The sequence below is a fragment of the Marmota marmota genome, unplaced genomic scaffold (assembly GCF_001458135.2).
Source record: "Marmota marmota marmota unplaced genomic scaffold, marMar, whole genome shotgun sequence".
Classification (NCBI taxonomy): Eukaryota; Metazoa; Chordata; class Mammalia; order Rodentia; family Sciuridae; genus Marmota; species Marmota marmota.
Genome location: NW_025999842.1, coordinates 30,214,470 through 30,232,943, shown reverse-complemented (window position 1 = coordinate 30,232,943; position 18,474 = coordinate 30,214,470). Strand labels below are relative to the sequence as shown.

Here is an 18,474-nt window from a genome sequence, read left to right as displayed (position 1 = left end):
TCTCCCATGGCCCCATCTCCTACCCTCTAAAAGTAGAAGCTGAGGAGAAAATCCCTGTAGTAATGAGCCTCTCATCAGCCAAACAACTACTACTGCCTAAGGCCCTGCAGCAGCCTGAGGAAGAGAAGAGAGAGTGTGGAACAGAAGCAATTTCCAACACTAACCAGGGGAGAAGTACTGTATAAAAAGAGCAACAGGCATTTTACCATCAATTTCTCCATCAGCCCTCTCCAAAGTTGTTTTGTTCTCAACATGAATGAAAGCTATAAGGTGAACGAACTGGTTAAGAAAGGTACTGCATTTCACTTAAGACAAACCAAAGCAATTGTTTCTCAAAAACAAATTTATTGACATTAAATAAGAGAAAGCAAATATACTGCATTCTGGTAGAAATTTGAGGTCACTCAGCATAAAACTTAGGGAAAAGTATACAAAAACTCTTATTGATTCTTGTCATTTATTGAAGTTCCCTTCATACTCATATAAATTTCCCTTCATCATCTCCCATGCCTGGGCCACAAAGCTACCTTATGATCATTACTTTGATTCTCCAGGTATTTCAGACTCAGAGAGGAGGATCTCTGGATGGGTGACACAAGAATTCCAAACCCTGGAAAAGTCTGTGACTTATTGTCAACTTTTAGACTGGTTTATAGTATGTAGAGTGGGAATAATACCTAAATTTCTTGAAACAGGAAGATCCAGTCTCTTACTAAGATAAGCAGAATGTCTCAAGAAAACAATCTACTTCTAATGTTGTAACTCTGAGATAGTTTCTAATATTGGAATATAGTATATAAAAATCCCATCTGTATATAAAAATAGAGATTAAATTAGTATTTAAAATAAGTTTTCTTTTAAAATATAAACAAACATAGTACAGTTTCCCTAATTGAATGCATTACTGTATATCATTGAATCTAAAACACTGGTTACAAAATACAACCATATTTTATATATGTTTATAGTAAAATAATGTGAATTAAATTTTGTCACATACCTGATTGGAAATGTTAAAAAGTACAGGGTAAAGATATGTCTTAGGATAAACAAAATGCAGCACTAAAAAAATGCATTTTTCAGAAAATTGTTCAATAACATATTAAGCACTGAGCATATGAATTCATAATCAGTATCCACATACTTAAAGCTGTTTATTATTTTTGTTTTAATTCCAATTTGTAATGATGCATGGTTTGTTCTTCCAGAAATCTTGCACAAACTAAACCTATGAGTTTTTTAATTTGGATATTATCTCACTTTCATTTCAAGAATTACAAATCAGGACATGATATAAACCAGGCATCAGTGTAGAGTTAGAAGGCTGAGAAACACCCTGAATTCAGGTCTCATGGGCCCTGTTCTGTGTTCTTTTTTTCAAAATCAAAAATCAAATGAGTCATTAGCATTCTTTGGTCTAACCATACAGATAAGATAAAACAATTAAATATCTGTTGATTCCAAAGATGATTTTAAAAGAAACTACTCTCCCCACTTCCCAGGAAGAAGATGGATGTCCGATAAATTACTCAGGAAATCCATTATATTCCTCTGTGGGTTTACTCGATTAGAACACTACCCAAGTTCTCAAACACAAATATTCTCCGAAAGGTGGAGACAATAAAGTTACCTAATCTCCCTAACAAGATCTTAGTCTACCATATCATACCATATCACTTGGTACTTTCTATAGGATTTTGGCTTTTAGAGAACATTTCAAAACTTTTCAGCATTTGCTAAAAATGGACCTAAAAACTGATCCCCAAAGCATGCTGAAAATCTGCTAATGCTCTCCTCTGACTGGCCTTGTTAGAAGTGGCGTTTATTCAAGGCAGTCAGTAAATAGTCCATTTTCTCATTTCTCCTGGTTTCTGGCAAGATACTTCAGAGGGGAATTGCTAGATTAACTGGAGAAGATTCAAACATCAATGCGTTGGAGAATGATTGGTTGAGACATGATCTCTGAGCGCCACTGAATTATCTCCAGATGTCTTTATGAAAGAATATCTTACTTTATCATTTATTTCAACCACTTCAAAATCCATTTCATTCCATTTTTCTGCATTCTCCCCTTCATTCTCCTCCTCATAGTCATTTAGCTCAGAGTTGGAAAGCAAAGAGTTTTAGTCCTCACTCTTTCTGTTAGCTTTTCGCTGGCGATCCAGAGGCAAGGTGGCTAATTTATACAGCACAGGAAATATAACAGCAGTGAATATCGCTGACCCCAAACAGGTGTACAGAACTATGGGCAAATCTGGGTATTGTCCCTCAACAATTCCAATTACTGCAGGAATAGCCATTTCTCCCAGGGCTGCACCAATTACAAAAAAGGCTGCAGATTTCCCACTTATGGTCGTGTACTGCTCAATCCAGGAAACACCACTGGGAAACGTGGTTGCCATTGAAGCCCCATACACTGAAGTGGCAATCCAGAGACAGAGTGGACTTTTGTCAAATAACACCAGAAATAAAGATGAAGCCAGGCTGCCAATGTTGCTCAACACAATCATGGTGCCCGGCTGTAGACAGGCAGCAAAGAAGATCGCCAGGCCCCTGCAGGCTGCAAAGGTCCCCCAGAAGATGGAGTTCAACCCAGCTGCTTCGCGTTCTTCCATGCCAGCATAGGTGGTGGCAAAGGAGAAAACATAAGAGCCATATGTTACCTCTGCTCCAACATAAAAAAAGAAGAACAAGAAAAGGAGGCAGAGAAGGGTCTTGTGATATTCAGCTCTTCGCCATTCCTGAGCAGATGGTTTTGATTTTTCCTGCCTTGAGCTTTTCTTGAAAAACAGAGCAAACGGGAAGAGAGACACTATGAACATATAAGTGCCGACAAAAGCATAAGCCAAGAATAGATTCATGTCATCAGGCAATCCAAACAGAGGCGCTGAGTCAGCTTCAGATGACCCATTGGTGGCTGGAGGCTGAAAGGCAGGCTCTGTGTGGTTTTCAGCAGACACTGAGGTACCCACTGCTAATTTAGCCAGAATTGGAGCCAGAAAGGCACCCAAGGCAAAACTGAAGTGTAAGGCCTGCATGTGTGGGGCTCCTTTATCTCCCCAAATAGCCAAGATGAGGACGTTACCACCTGCCAATGAACGATGAGGAAATGATTTACATTAAACACGATTACCCTGTTAAAAATATGGATCATTATTATTAGAATGAATATTTATTTTGTGGCATAGCATTAAATGTTCTAAGTTATCAAATATTACACCTGAGTCAGTTCAGATTGAGGAACTCTAACCCACTACCACCAGAGAGCTATGTCTCATGACATCTCATCTGCATACTGGAATTTTACAACAGTTAAGCTACTCCCTCCTAGAGCCAGTCACATTAGCAAAAACCTTTTTAAAAAGTAGTGCGTAGTGGCTGGCATATGGTTCAGTGGCAAAGCGCTTGCCTCCCACATGTGAGGCACTGGGTTCGATCTTCAGCACCACATAAAAGTAAATCAACAAAATAAAGATGCTGCATCCATGTACAACTAAAAAAATATTTTTAAAAATTAGTAGTGCTTAACACCAAACTAAAGAGTAATACTTTTTACACCTAATATTTATTTGTAAGTATTTTAAATACATATTTACTATGCAAATTTTTACCATCAGATCCTGGCCATATTACTAAAGTGTACTGTATTTGCACTTGGTAGTCATTTGAGGAAAATACACACACACACACACACTCATTCATGCACCTGAAACCCCAGGATTCTTCTGTGCTTCTTACAGGAAATAGAGCTCCTATCAGATAATTACCCTTTGAACTCCCACAAGGTGAAAGGCCTTATTTTTTTAATCAGATATTTCCAGATTAATACATATTGACACCATGTATTTTACAACCAAACCAAGGCTGAAGTATAAAACACTTTCATGATCTATCAAAGAATATAAGAATAGGTGAGAGAGGCATAAGGACTGGATATGGCACAAAATAAATATGTATGTTATTTAGCAGGTTTTCAAACCTAATGACATAGTAGCTGGGCAACAGAAGCATTTGAGAGAGGGGAGAAAAAGGAAAGGAAAGTAGTAGTACTCTACATGCATTTCTCTTTTGCTCAAAAACAGGTGTGTTTTTAAATTGGATAGCTGCTTCTGTGCTTGTGGAGCCAAATTAAGTTTTGACAGTTGTTTCAGCCTATTAAATCATCAATGATAAAATTCTTTCCCAAAATAAAGCCCACTCACCTGTACTATAATTAGCTACAGGAGGAGAGTCCTTCCCTCTTTGGATACTATAAATCAACAATCTCTCTTAAAACAAAATTGTTTATATTCCTTTAAGAGTTGGCTGCTCAAAAATTGGTGCCCTAACTGGCAAGAAGAGGAACTGCTAGACACGTGTTTCTGATGGGGTGAACCCATGATCCACTCAGTAAGTCCATGTCATTTCAAGAGCATTGCAACCAACAGGCTAATATCATATGCTATACTCCCTATTAGAAAGTCCCTACTCCCAGAGATGACACTGAAGGATTCACTTACCGATGCCCACAATGCTCCCTGAAGCACCATAGACAGACATCATGATGATCAGTAATACTGCTCTCTTATAAAAAGGAATAAGATAAAGACCAACTGCAGTAGTTAACAATGACAGCCCTGAGAAGAAAAATTTTAAAGTCAGCTATTAAAAACAGAATTTAGGCAGGCTCAAGGGTCAAGTCAATATCATAATGACTTAAAAATGCAAAATGAGGTGAGATTTAAATTTGGGAATTGTGTGTATGAATTGCAGCTTCTACAAGTGGTTATGTCATTTAAAACTTTAATAAAGCTTTATAAACTCTAAAATATAAATTACTATGACACAATTACAATTCAGGTATTGTTAATTGAGCCATAAATTATGATACAAAGAAAAATTTTATTGTAAAAGACTTGCCAAAATTGAATGTTATACATTTAAGAAATTAATGGTAAGGGGTGGGGTTGTGGCCCAGTGGTAGAGTGCTCGGCTAGCACACGTGAGGCCCTGGGTTTGATCCTCAGCACCACATAAAAATAAAGATACTGTGTCCACTTACAACTTTAAAATAAATATTTTTTAAAATGATGATAAGAAAAGAAACTAATGGTATGATTAGATGTGTGTTAACAATGTAAAATAGCAAAAATAAAATGCAATAAGTATAGCATCTTGTAGTAAAAACTTACTAACTAAACTAGTCTTGGGAATAGAGAGGGAAAAAATATATATATATACTTTCAACTCACATTGCAAATAAAGTGGATTCTTTTTTTATTCTTCAGCAACAAGTTATTTCCCTTGCTTCCAAAGGAGTTTTATTATATTAATCTAAATTTTCTTTAAATGTTCCAATATATTCAAAAGAGACTATGTTAAAAGCTTTCCCATTAATTTCCAGGGAGAATTAGAGCAGTCCAGGATTATCGCTGACATGGGACAGCAGGGATAAAAATGCAGCCTACCTCAGTTCACACATCATCCCCTTCACTTCAATCCAGAGTCCATAGAACCTGGGCAGATTCTAGGAGCTCATTCTAATCTCTGTGGCCATAGGAGATCTATCCTACAACCTTATGAGCAAAGCCTTTTGGACAACCAGTGGGTGATCCTACAGTGGTACCTAAATTACAATAAAGGTCTAGAAGGCCAAGCATTGCTAACACACACACCAGGGGGCTGATCTAAGTTTCCAGGGGGCCCAGCACAGACTCCCCCAAACTGCAAAGGTGAGAGCAGGACCATGGAAACTCAGCTTCCAACGAGAACACCCAAATAATATCCATTTCAGTTGTCAACCATTCTTCAGGCTACTATTTCCATATTTGAACCAAATTGTAAAACCATTTATAGTCACCAAGAAACACAAAGCAGTGTTTACTTACCCAAAAGTAAAAAATGATTCATACAGTCAAAAAGAACTCCACCAATCATAGAGCCAAACAAATATCCAGAGGCACGGCCCACAAAAATGAGAGAAAGACTGCTGATGTTTCTGTTTACATTCCTTGCCAAATCTTGAAACGTGGGTCCCAGTATAGCAATACACATTCCCTAAAATTTAAAAAGATAAAAGTGTTTTATTTACAATCATTAAAATAATGTCTGAGTAGTAGCTTTTTCCAGTATAAAAAAGTGGAAGGGAAGATTACAATGTAATGCAGGGAATTACTAAGTCCCACAGTGAGGACAATTGTACTATGAAAATACCATTATTATTAGAGTTATAAACTATGAGTTTTATTGTATTTGCAACTCTCGATGTTACAAAATTATTTTAGAATATTCAAGACGACAGGTTAGAGGAAGTCCGCATTCCTAGTGGCTCCATGGCTTGGGATCCAAGTGGTGGGAATACTGCTCCTCAGTGAAGTGAGTAAATGAAGGATCTCACTAAAATTCAATAGTCAGAGTGTCTTAGACTCTCTGATATTTGGGTACATTAAACAAAGAAGAAAGAGTACAGTGGAGCTGAACATTGGTGGCAGTGGCAACAGTAATGACAGCAGCTCTGGTTTACCAAAGAGGGAGGGAGAACACAGAGAGAAACACAGATTTGGTATGGGAAAACCTGGATAATGTCTTCAGGGAAATAATAACAGAAAAATTTCCAAACCTTGAGAATGTCATGGACATCCATATAGAGGATGTATTCAGAATCCCAAATAGATAAGATCAAGAAAGACCCTCTCCATGACACATTATAATTGAAATGCCTTACATACCAAGCAAAGAGAGAATTTTAAAAGCCTCAGGAGAAAAACATCAGGTCATATTTAAAGGCAAGTCCTTCATAATCACTTCCAATTTCTCAGTACAACCTCTAAAAGCCAAAAGGGCTTAGAATGATGTGTTTCAAGTCCTGAAGGAAAACAATTGTCAACCATGACTGCTATTTCCAGCAAAGCTATATTTCAAAATCAAAAAGGAAATAAAAACCTTTCAAGATAGGCAGAAAATAAAAGAATTGATAGCTGCTAAACTGCCACTACAGAACTTAATAAAAGAAATACTCCACATAGAAGAAATAATAACACAAAACCCAGAGCTCATAAATGAATCTCATATAAAGAGTAGCTAAGCAAATGAGAAACAGGGCCAAATTTAACATTATAAATAAATCAAAATGGCAGGCATTAATAAACATCTCTCTATAATAACACTGAATGCAAATGGTCTCAACTCTCCAATTAAAAGACATAGGCTGACAGTATGGATTAAAAACAACACCCAACTACATGTTGTTTGCATGAGATGTACTTCACAGTCAAAGACAATCACAGGCTAAATGTGAAAAAAGTGAATAGAGCTCCCAAAAAAGCAGGGGTAGCTACTCTTATATCTACAAGGCTGACTTCAAACCAAAATCAATCAGAAGAGACAAAGAAGGTAACTTCATACCAGTATTGGGAACAATCCAACAAGAAGACATGCCAATAATAAATATATCCCAAATATGGATGCAACTAATTTCATGAAAGAGACACTCCTCAAATTGCAGCCTAAGATACACCCCAGTAAGATATTATTGGGTAAACTCAAGATACTTCTCTCAAAATTACATAGGCCATATAGACATAAACTCAGTAAGGACTCTTTGACTGGGTACAGTGGTGCATGCCTGTAATCCCAGCAGTTTGGGAGGCTGATGCAGGAGGATCACTGGTTCAAACTCAGCCTCAGCAACTTATCAAGGCCCTAAGGAACTCAGTGAGACCCTGTTTCTAAATGAAATTTTTAAAGGGGGGACTGGGGATGTGGTTCAGTGATTGAGCACCCCTGGATTCAATACCCAGTGCCAAAAAAAAAAAAAGACTCTTTGGACCTGAAAAATATTAAAATCAAATGGACTTAATGGACATCTTCAGAATATTTTATCCAACAACAAATGAACACACTTTTTTCTCAGCATCTCATGGAACATTCTCTAAAATAGACCATTTTAGGCCACAAAGCAACTCTTAGCCAATACCAAAAAAAAATTGATATATTTCTTTACATCTTATTAGATTGTAATAGAATGAAATTAAAAAATCAGCATAACAAAATCCTACAAAAACTATATAAACACTGGAGATTGAACAATACTCTTTTTAAAAAATATATGTTTTAGTTGTAGTGAACACAATACCTTTATTTTATTTATTTCTTTTTATGTGGTGCTGAGATTGAACCCAGGGCCTCACACGTGCTGGGCAAGTGCTCTACCACTGAGCCACAACCCCATCCCTAAACATTACACTTTTCAATGATGAATGGGTGATAGAAGAAATCAGTAAAGGAATTAAAAAGTTCATAGACTCAAATGAGAATAGTGACACAACACATGAGAACTTCTGAGCCACTATGAAGGCAGATCTAAGAAGAAAGTTTATAGTTATGAGTTCCTACATAAAAAAATCAGAAAGATCCCAAATAAACAACCTACTGATGCATCTCAATGCCCCTGAAAAGAAGAACAACCAATTCCAAAACCAGGAGAAGGAAGGAAAATTTAAGATCAGAGCTGAAATCAATAAAATTGAGAATAAAAACAATACAAAGGATCAATGTTACAAAGAGTTGGTTCTTTGCAAAGATAAGTGTTTAACCAAACTAACCAAAAGAAAAAAACACAAATTAATAAAATTAGAGATGAAAAAGGCAAAATCACCACAGACATTACAGAAATCCAGCAGATCGTAGGGATTATTATGGATACATTTCTAGGCATAATCTGCCAAAACTGAGTCAAGAAGTTATACAAAACCTAAATGGATCAATATCTGTATTGAGGTAGAAGCCCAGGACTAGATGGATACTCAGCTGTATTCCACCAGACCTTTAGGGAACAACTAATGCCAATACTCCTTGAATGATTCCATGAAATAAAAAGGGATGGAACACTTCCAAATCAATTCTATGAAGCCAGCATCACCCTTTTACCAAAACCAGATAAGGAAATGTCAAGGAAGGAAAATTACAGACCAATATCCCTGATGAACTTAGATGTATAAATACTTAGTAAGATATTCACAAGTTGTATTTAACAACATATTAAGAAGATTGTAAAAGTAGGTTTTATTCCAGAGATGTAAAGAAGGTTTAATACACACAAAACAATAAATGTAATACACACAAAACATAAATAGAATTAAGGACAAAATCACTTAGTCATCTCAATAGATGCAGAGAAGGCCTTTGACCAAACTCAGTGATAAAAACACTGAAGAAACTAGGGATAGAAGGAACTGATCTCAACATGATAAAGGTCATATGTGAGAAACCCAAAGCCAACCCTGTAGTAAGTAGGGAAAAACTGAAAACATTTTCTTTAAAATCTGGGATAAGGTAAGAGTGTCCACTCTCACCATTCCTATGTAATGTAGTACTAGAATTCTAGCCAGAGCTATTAAGCAAGAGAAAGAAATGAAAGGGACAAAAATTAAAAAGGAAGAAGCAAAAATGTCACCATTGGCAGATTATATGATCTTTACCTAGAAGATAAAAAAACTCCACCAGAAGACTTCTAGAGCTAATAGAAGCAGGTTAATACTTTAACAAACTACCAGGTTACAAAATCAACATACAACATGCATATATACCAATGATAAATCTGCGGAGAAAGAAATCAGAAGAACAATTCCATTCACAATAGCCTCAAAAAAAAAAAAAAAAAAATCCACACACCACAAAAAAAAAAAAAAAAAGAAAGAAAAACAAACAAACCTAAGAATAAACCAAGAAGGTGAAAGACTTCTACCATGAAAATCATAGGACATTGAAGAAAGAAATTTAAAAGGCCCCAGAAGATGCAAGACCTCTCATGTTCATGGATAAACAGAATTAAATGCCATACTACCAAAAGCAATTCACAGATTCAATGCAATCCCCATCAAAATACAAATGGCATTCTTTAAAGAATTAGAAAACACAGTCCTGAAATTCATTTGTAGGAATACAAGCAATATAGCCAAAATAGCCAAAGCAATTTCAAGCCAAAGAAACAATGCTGGAGGCATCACAATATCTGACATCAAATTATACTACAAAGCTATAGTAACAAAAACTACATGGTATTGGCATAAAAACAGACACATAGATGAATGGCACATAATAGAAGACACACCGAGAGAAAACTACACATCTATAGTAATCTGATCCTTGACAAAGGTGCTAAAAACATACACTGGAAAAAAGGCAGCCTTTTTAACAAATGGTGCTGGGAAAACTGGTTACTCAAATGCAGAAAAATAAGACTAGACTCTGCTCGCTCACCCTGCACAAAAATCAAGTCAAAAGGGATCAAAGACCTAGGAATTAGAATAGAAATTATGGAAGTCCTAGAAGAAAATGGAGGGTCAACACTCCAGCATAGAGGCACAGGCAACAGCTTTCTCAGTAGGAACCCTAAAGCTCAGGAAAAAATGCCAAGAGTTAATAAAAAGGATGGCATCAAATTAAAAAGCTTTTGCACATCAAAGGAAACAATTTGGAATGGGAAGAGAGAACCTATAGAATGGGTTCTGATAAAGGATTAATATCTAGAATATATAAAGAACTCAAAAAACTTTACATCAAAAACCAAATAACCCAATTAATAAATGGGCAAATGAGTTAATCAGATACTTCTCAAAAGTAGAAACACAAATGGCCAATAAATACATAGAAAAACGTTCAACATCGTTAACAATTAAGGAAAAGCCAATCAAAACTATACTGGACTCAATCAATGACTGCCTACACCGTTACTGCCATTGCTTCTCTCTCTGATTCACTGCTGCCAGCCTGAGGTCGCTGGGAGGTCTTCTTTCTGGGCTTCCTCAGAAGCCGCTGCCCCAGATGCAGCTGAAGCCAACACTGCTGCTGACCCCTGGAGATCGCCTGGTGATGCTGCCCCCACAGCTGCTGTTGCAGCTGCTGCTGGAGCCACTGCTACTGCCGACCCACTGCATGCTGCCAACACCACCACCACTACCTCTGCTACCACATCCCAGAGGACTGCTTTGGGGGAGACTCCAGGTTTGGTTGCATGTGGCTGCACCCATTTTGGTACACCAGCCAGAGCCTGGGGCCTGAATGTTAGCAGTTTTAGCACCACAAGAGCCTCTGTCTGGGGACACCAGCTGGGACCTGCAGGTTCAGTATGGGGGTGCCTGCAGGTTTGGAGGAGCCTGGGGTCTTCCTGCTGAGAGTGCTGGTGGCCCTTGTCTTGTTGCTGTACCTCAGAATTGCTCCTTTGCCATGAACGTATCATACCCTGGTGGTCTCTCTGCAAGTAGGAGAAGCATTGAGATCTTGGAACTGCAGCTTGGCTGAGCCTGAGGTATCTGAAACCTAGACCGATGGGATAGAGACTGGGTTTGTGAGGGCTATCTGGGTTTGTTTATCCGGAGAGACATCAGAGACAGGGCTGAGAAACTGCTAAAAACTGACAGAGACAGTTCAACTTTACAGAAAGATTTATTTTATTTTATATTATTTTTTGATTTACTACTCTCTCTACCACATTTGAAACAGGATTTTTTTATGCATCAGTGTGTGGAGGACAATGATATATGAATGGAATTTTTCATTTTGGTTGTATTCTTATGTCTTTAATTTTTTCTCTTTGTTCATATTCTTCCTCTCTCTTGTCTATTTTCTTTTCAGCTTTTCTCCAATTAACAGCTAATCTCTGCTGGCTCCTCTTCCACTCTTCCTGTGAATTTTAACTCCTAGCATCTCTCTTCCTCCCTCATAAATATTGCATACTACGCTATCTCTCTTCTCTCATTCACCATTTGAAATTGTAAACTTTAACAAATATTCTGTTTATACTTTGATAGTTATTAAAATCATCATTTTGGTTTAATGCAAGAAAGCAGTAGATGCCTTAGTGAGAGCTTTTAGATTTAAGGCTATATATTGTGTACACTGGGTGCTGCTGATATTGGTTTCACCAGTAAAGGTGAAGTGCTGGAAACCTTCAGGGACACTATAGGTCTACAGGGTAGAATTTATCCTGCCTTAGACCCATACTTTTAGATGGGAAAACACACTAACAACATGAAAAAACAAGGGAATAAAGTGCCCCAAACAAACCAAGATGTTTCAACAACAGAAGCCACTGATAACACAGTAGAAGAAGTGTCCAAGGGCTGGGGTTGTGGCTCAGCGGTAGAGCGCTTGCCTAGCAAGTACGAGGCCTGGGTTTGAACCTCAGCACCACATAAAAATAAATAAATAGAACAAAGGTATTATATCCAACTACAACTAAAAAAAATATCTTAAAAAAGAAATGTCCAAGAAGGAGTTCAGATTGTATATAGTTGAACTGATATGTGAAGTAAAGGATAGTATAAAGAGTGAAATCAAAGAAAAAATACAGGAGGTGAAAGACCACTTCAATAAAGAGTTAGAGATCATGGGGGAAAAAAAGCAAAAATGAAGGAATCAGTAAACTAAGTTATAAATTCAATAGAAAGCATCACCAACAGACTAGCCCACTTAGAAGACAGAACCTCAGACAATGAAGACAAAATATACAATCTTGAAAGTAGAGTTGAACATGCAGAGGAGATAGTAAGAAACCATGAACTGAACATCCAAGAATTATGGGATAACATGAAAAGACCAAATTTAAGAGTTATCAGAATAGATGAAGGAGCAGATATAAAAACAAAAGGAATGCACAATCTTTTCAATGATATAATAGCAGAAAATTTCCCACACCTAAAGAATGGAATAGAAAATTGAATACAAGAGGCTTACAGGACCCCAAATGTAAAAAAATTACAGCAGACCAAAACCAAGCAGACATATATAGAATATTTCATCCATCAACGAGCAAATATACTTTCTTCTCAGAAGCATATGGCTCCTTCTTTAAAATAGACCATATCTTATGCCACAAAGAAACCCTTAGTAAATACAAAAAAAAAAAAAACAGAGATAATACCCTGCATTCTATCAAACCACAACAGAATAAAATTAGAAATCAATGATAAAATAAAAAATAAAAGCTGCTGTAACAAATGGAGATTAAATAATACACAAATGAATGATTAATGGACAGTAGAAGAAATCAAGGATGAAATAAAAAAATTCTTAGAGGTAAATGAGAAAACTTATACAACATATCAAAATCTCTAGGACATTATGAAGGCAGTACTAAGAGGAAAGTTTATTGCATTGAATGCATTCATTAAAAGAATAAAAAGTCAACAAATAAATGACCTAATACTACATCTCAAAGCCCTAGAAAAAGAAGAACAAAGCAACACCAAAAGCAGTAGAAGACAGGAAATAATTAAATCAGAGCTGAAATCAGTAAAATCAAAACAAAAGAAACAATTGAAAAAATCGACAAAACAAAAGTTGGTTCTTTGAAAAAATAAATAAAATAGATAGACCCCTGCCCATGATAATGAAGATAAAAAGAGAGAAAACTCAAATAACTTAAATACAAGATAAAGAAGGAACTATCACAACAGACACATCTGAAATACAGAGGATAATTAGAAACTATTTTGAAAATTTATACTCTAATAAAATAGAAAACATCGAAGACATCAATAAATTTCTAGAGACATATGACCTATCCAAACTGAATGAGGAGGCCATACATGATTTAAACAGATCAATTTCAAATAATAAAATAGAAAATGCCATCAACAACCTATCAACCAAGAAAAGCCCAGGACCAGATGGATTCTCATCCGAGTTTTATAAGACTTTCAAAGAAGACTTAACACCAATACTCCTCAAATTATTCCATGAAATAGAATAGGAGGGAACCCTTCCAAACTCATCCCATGAGGCTAATATCACCCTGATACCAAAACCAGACAAAAACACATCAAGGAAAGAAAACTTTAGACCAATATCTCTGATGAACATAGATGCAAAAATTCTCAATAAAATTCTGGCAAATTGCATACAAAAACATATTAAAAAGATAATGCACCCCAATCAAGTGAGATTCAATTCATACCAGGGATGCAGGGTTGGTTCAACATATGGAAATCAATAAATGTAGTTCATCATATTAATAGACTTAAAAACAAGAATCATATGATCATCTCAATAGATGCAAAAAAAGCATTTGACAAAATATAGCACAACTTCATGTTCAAAACACTAGAAAAACTAGGAATAGTTGGAACATACTTCAACATTGTAAAAATATATATGCTAAACTCAAAGCCAGCATAATTCTATATGGAGAAAAATTAAAAGCATTCTCACTAAAAACTGGAACAAGATAAGGATGTCCTCTTTTATCACTTCTATTCAACATTATCCTTGAAACTCTAGCCAGAGCAATTAGACAAAAGAAAGAAATTAAAGGGATACAAATAGGTAAAGAAGAACTCAAACTATCACTATTTGCTGATGACATGATCCTATACCTAGAAGATCCAAAAAATTCCACCAGAAAACTTTTAGATCTAATAAATGAATTCAGCAAAGTAGCAGGATATAAAATCAACACCCATAAATCAACTGCATTCCTATACATCAGTGATAAATCCACTGAAAGAGAAATTAGGAAAACTATTCCATTCACAATAGCCTCAAAAAAAAAAAAACCTGGGAATCAATCTAACAAGAGGTAAAAGACCTCTATAATGAAAATTACAAAACACTAAAGAAAGAAATTGAAGAAAACCTCAGAAGATGGAAAGATCTTCCATGCTCCTGGATAGGCAGAATTAATATTGTCAAAATGGCATACTACCAAAAGTGTTATACAATTCCTATTAAAATCCCAATGACATTCTTCATAGAAATAGAAAAAGCAATCATGAAATTTATTTGGAAAAATAAGAGACCCAGAATAGTTAAAGCAATCCTTAGCAAGAAAAGGAAACAGGAGGCATCAAAATACTAGACCTTAAACTATACTATAGAGCTATAGTAACAAAAATGGCATGGTATTGGCACCAAAATAGACTTATAGACCAATGATACAGAATAGAGGACACAGAGACAAACCCGTATAAATACAGTTATCTCATACTAGACAAGGGTGCCAAAACCATTCACTGGAGAAAAGTTAGCCTATTCAACAAATGGTGCTGGCAAAACTGGAAATCCATATGTAACAAAATGAAATTAAACTTCTGTCTCTCACCCTGCACAAAAATCAACTCAAAGTGGACCAAAGACTTAGGCACTAGAACAGAGACTCTGCGACTAATAGAAGAAAAAATAGGCCCAAATCTTCACCACATCAGCCTAGGATCTGACTTCCTTAACAAGACTCCTAAAGCACAAGAAGTAAAATCAAGAATCAATAAATGGGATGAATTCAAATTAAAAAGCTTCTTCTCAGCAAAGGAAACAATTAATGTGAGAAGAGAGCCTACAGATTAGGAGAAAATCTTTACCACATGTACTTTTATAAAGCATTAATCTCTAGGATATATGAAGAACTCAAAAATCTTAACCCCCAAAAAACAAATAATCCAGTCAATAAATGGGCTTAAGAACTGAACAGACATTTCACAGAAGAAGAAATGCAATTAATCAACAAATATATGAAAAAGTATTCAACATCTCTTGCAATTAGAGAAATGCAAATAAAAATAAGATTTCATCTCACTCCTGTCAAAATGGCAGTCATCAAGAATACAGGCAGCAATAAATGTTGGCGAAGATGTGGTGAAAAAGGTGCATTCATATATTGCTGATGGGACTGCAAATTGGTGCCACCACTATGGAGCAGTATGGTGATTCCTCAGAAAATTGGGAATGGAATCACCATGTGACCCAGCTTTCCCACTCCTTGGTTTATACCCAAAGGATTTAAAATCAGCATACGGTAGAGATGTAGCCACATCAATGTTATGGCGGCTCAATTCACAATAGCTAGACTATGGAACCAACTTAAGTGTCCCTCAATAGATGAATGGATAAAGAAAATGTGGTATATATACTCAATGGAATATTACTCAGCTTACATATGGAGTATTACTCAGCTTATTACATAAGCTTCTTTAAAGAAGAGTGAAATTATGGCATTTGCTGGTAAATGGTTGGAGTTAGAGAATATCATGCTAAGTGAAATAAGCCAATTCCACAAAACCAAAGGCCAAATGTTTTCTCTAGTGTGTGGATGCTAATTCACAATAAGACAGGGGGCACTAGGGAAGAATAGCGTTACCTTAGATTAGGTAGAGGGAAGTAATGGGAGGGGAGGGGAGGAGATGTGGGGATAAGGAAGATAGTAGAATGAAACAGACATTATTACTGTATGTATATATATGTGACTACATGACCAATATGATTCTGCCACATGTACTCTCAGAAAAATGAGAAATTATATCCCATCTATGTATGATATATTAGTGCATAAATGCATTGTACCGTCATGTATAACTAATTAAAACAAATAAAAAATTTTTTAAAAACTACACTGGGATTTCATCTCACACTAGTCAGAATGGCAGTCATGAAGAATGCAAACAATAATAAATGCTGGAGAGAATGTGGAGGAAAAGGAACACTTTAACAACATTGGTGAGAATGTAAATTAGTACAACCACCATGGAGAATCAGTATGGAGGTGCCTCAAAAGACTAGGCATGGAACCACCATGTGACCTAGTGATACCACTCCACAGTATTCATGTTAAGGAATTAAAGTCATCATACTACAGTGATACATGCATTCTTAAGTTTATAGCAGCACGATTCACAATAGCCAAACTAAAAAACCAGCCTAGGCCATCAACAGATGAATGGATAAAGAAAATGCAATACACATACCCAATGGAGTTTTATTCAGCCATAAAGAAAAATGAAATTATGTCATTGAAGAAAAATTAATAGAACTAGAGACCATTTTGTTAAGCAAAATAAGTCAAATGCAGAAGATCATAACATGTTTTCTCTCATATGTGGAAGTTCAAGAGGGGAAAAAAAGGAAGTTGTGGGGGATCTCTTGAAAATTAAAGGGAGATCAGTTAGTAGAGAAAAGGGACCAAGGGATGAAATTCAGGGAAGGAGGATAATAATATTGACCAAATTATATTGTTATATTTTGTGCATGTACAAATAAGTAACAACAAATCCTATAATTATATATAATTATAATGCACCAATAAAAATTATTTTAATTTTTCTGACTTTTCTTTGTAATTTTGTTTAGTTTTTGACTACCTTAAAAGAGTATTCTTGATGACTTGTTAATAAGCTTTAACAAAACTATTCCTCACAGTACTTTAGTATATTTTGAAATATACTACATACACAGATAACATTGGACTATAGATGTTAAAATTTTAAGTTATCCAGACATCAAAATATTATTCTGTGTTTATGTTAAAACAGCAATATTTCTGGGCTGGGGATGTGGCTCAAGCAGTAGCGTGCTCGCCTGGCATGCGTGCAGCCCGGGTTCGATCCTCAGCACCACATACAAACGAAGATGTTGTGTCCTCCGAAAACTAGAAAATAAATATTGAAACATTCTCTCTCTCTCTTTCCCTCTCTCCCTCTCTCTCTCTCTCTAACTCTCTCTTTTTAAAAAAAACAGCAATATTTCTGATAGGGTCTTTCCTCAGAACTATACATATACAATATGCATGAGATAAACAATTTGAATATTTCCAAATATACATTTCTCTTCAAAGAAAACCCAAAGCCACCAGGAAAGAGTATAATGTGTAAGGCTATCTTAGCAAATATCACATACAAACATATAGAATGACTTTTAAAAAATGTTACTTGGGCAATGTGTTAACAAAGAACTAAGGGTTACTCTTCACTCCATAGGAAATTTGTCATAAACTTCAAGAAAAAAAAAGTTTTCCCTCATCTACATTTCAAGAAGAATTGATTCTAATTACATTGCTCTGTTTTAAATGCAGGGTGTATCTGTTGCCCAACAGAAGCTATCCAGGTTAAGAACCAGGGTGTTCCCAGGCCCACAGCAAGGGTCAGATTGAAGGAAAGAAGTCAGAATACTGGCTGTCATCATATCACTTCTATTCTTCAAAGGACCTGGCACATAGTGGGGCCTCACCAAGCATCTGTAGTGATTTCTTTCTTATTTCCTCCCACATCAAAAAATTCTAAGAAACAACTGTGGTTCAGTTTCTCTGAAAACCTAAGTGGTCAGAAGTAACTGGCCTCAACGGACTCAACCACTTAACACCCCAGAATGGGAATTTATCAAGTTTGGCAAAAGGCACTTCTAGCCTTGCACATTGTTGAAGAAAAACATTTAAGGATCTGAAAGACTGATGTCAATAGGATTGTGAGCAGAATAAGAGATGTTCCTAGTTAGCCAAGCAAGGTAGTACAGGCCTATAATTCCAGTAACTAGGAGGCAGAGGCAGGAGGATCACAAGTCGGAGGCCAGCCGGAGTAATTTAGGTAAGACCCTGTCTCAAAAAAAAAAAGGCTGGGGAAGTAGCTCATTGGTAGAGTGCTCCTGGGTTCAATCCCCAGTAAACACACACACACACACTCACACACACACACACACACACACACACCAGAGAGAGAGAGAGAGAGAGAGAGA

The 18,474-nt window shown here is 36.2% G+C and overlaps 1 protein-coding gene across 1 annotated transcript in view; it reads right to left on the bottom strand.

Moving 5' to 3' along the window:
* Positions 1–294: 294 nt before the first annotated feature.
* Positions 295–18,474, bottom strand: part of LOC107154584 (sodium-dependent glucose transporter 1-like) — a 42,981-nt gene continuing 24,801 nt past the window's right edge. The window contains exons 2-4 of the mRNA XM_048789483.1: positions 5,868–6,036; positions 4,500–4,616; positions 295–3,088 (exon numbers count right to left, since the gene is read on the bottom strand). Coding sequence (XP_048645440.1) covers positions 2,124–3,088; positions 4,500–4,616; positions 5,868–6,033 — 1,248 coding nt within the window. The 5' untranslated portion in view covers positions 6,034–6,036 and the 3' untranslated portion in view covers positions 295–2,123. The remainder of the gene's footprint in view (positions 3,089–4,499; positions 4,617–5,867; positions 6,037–18,474) is intronic.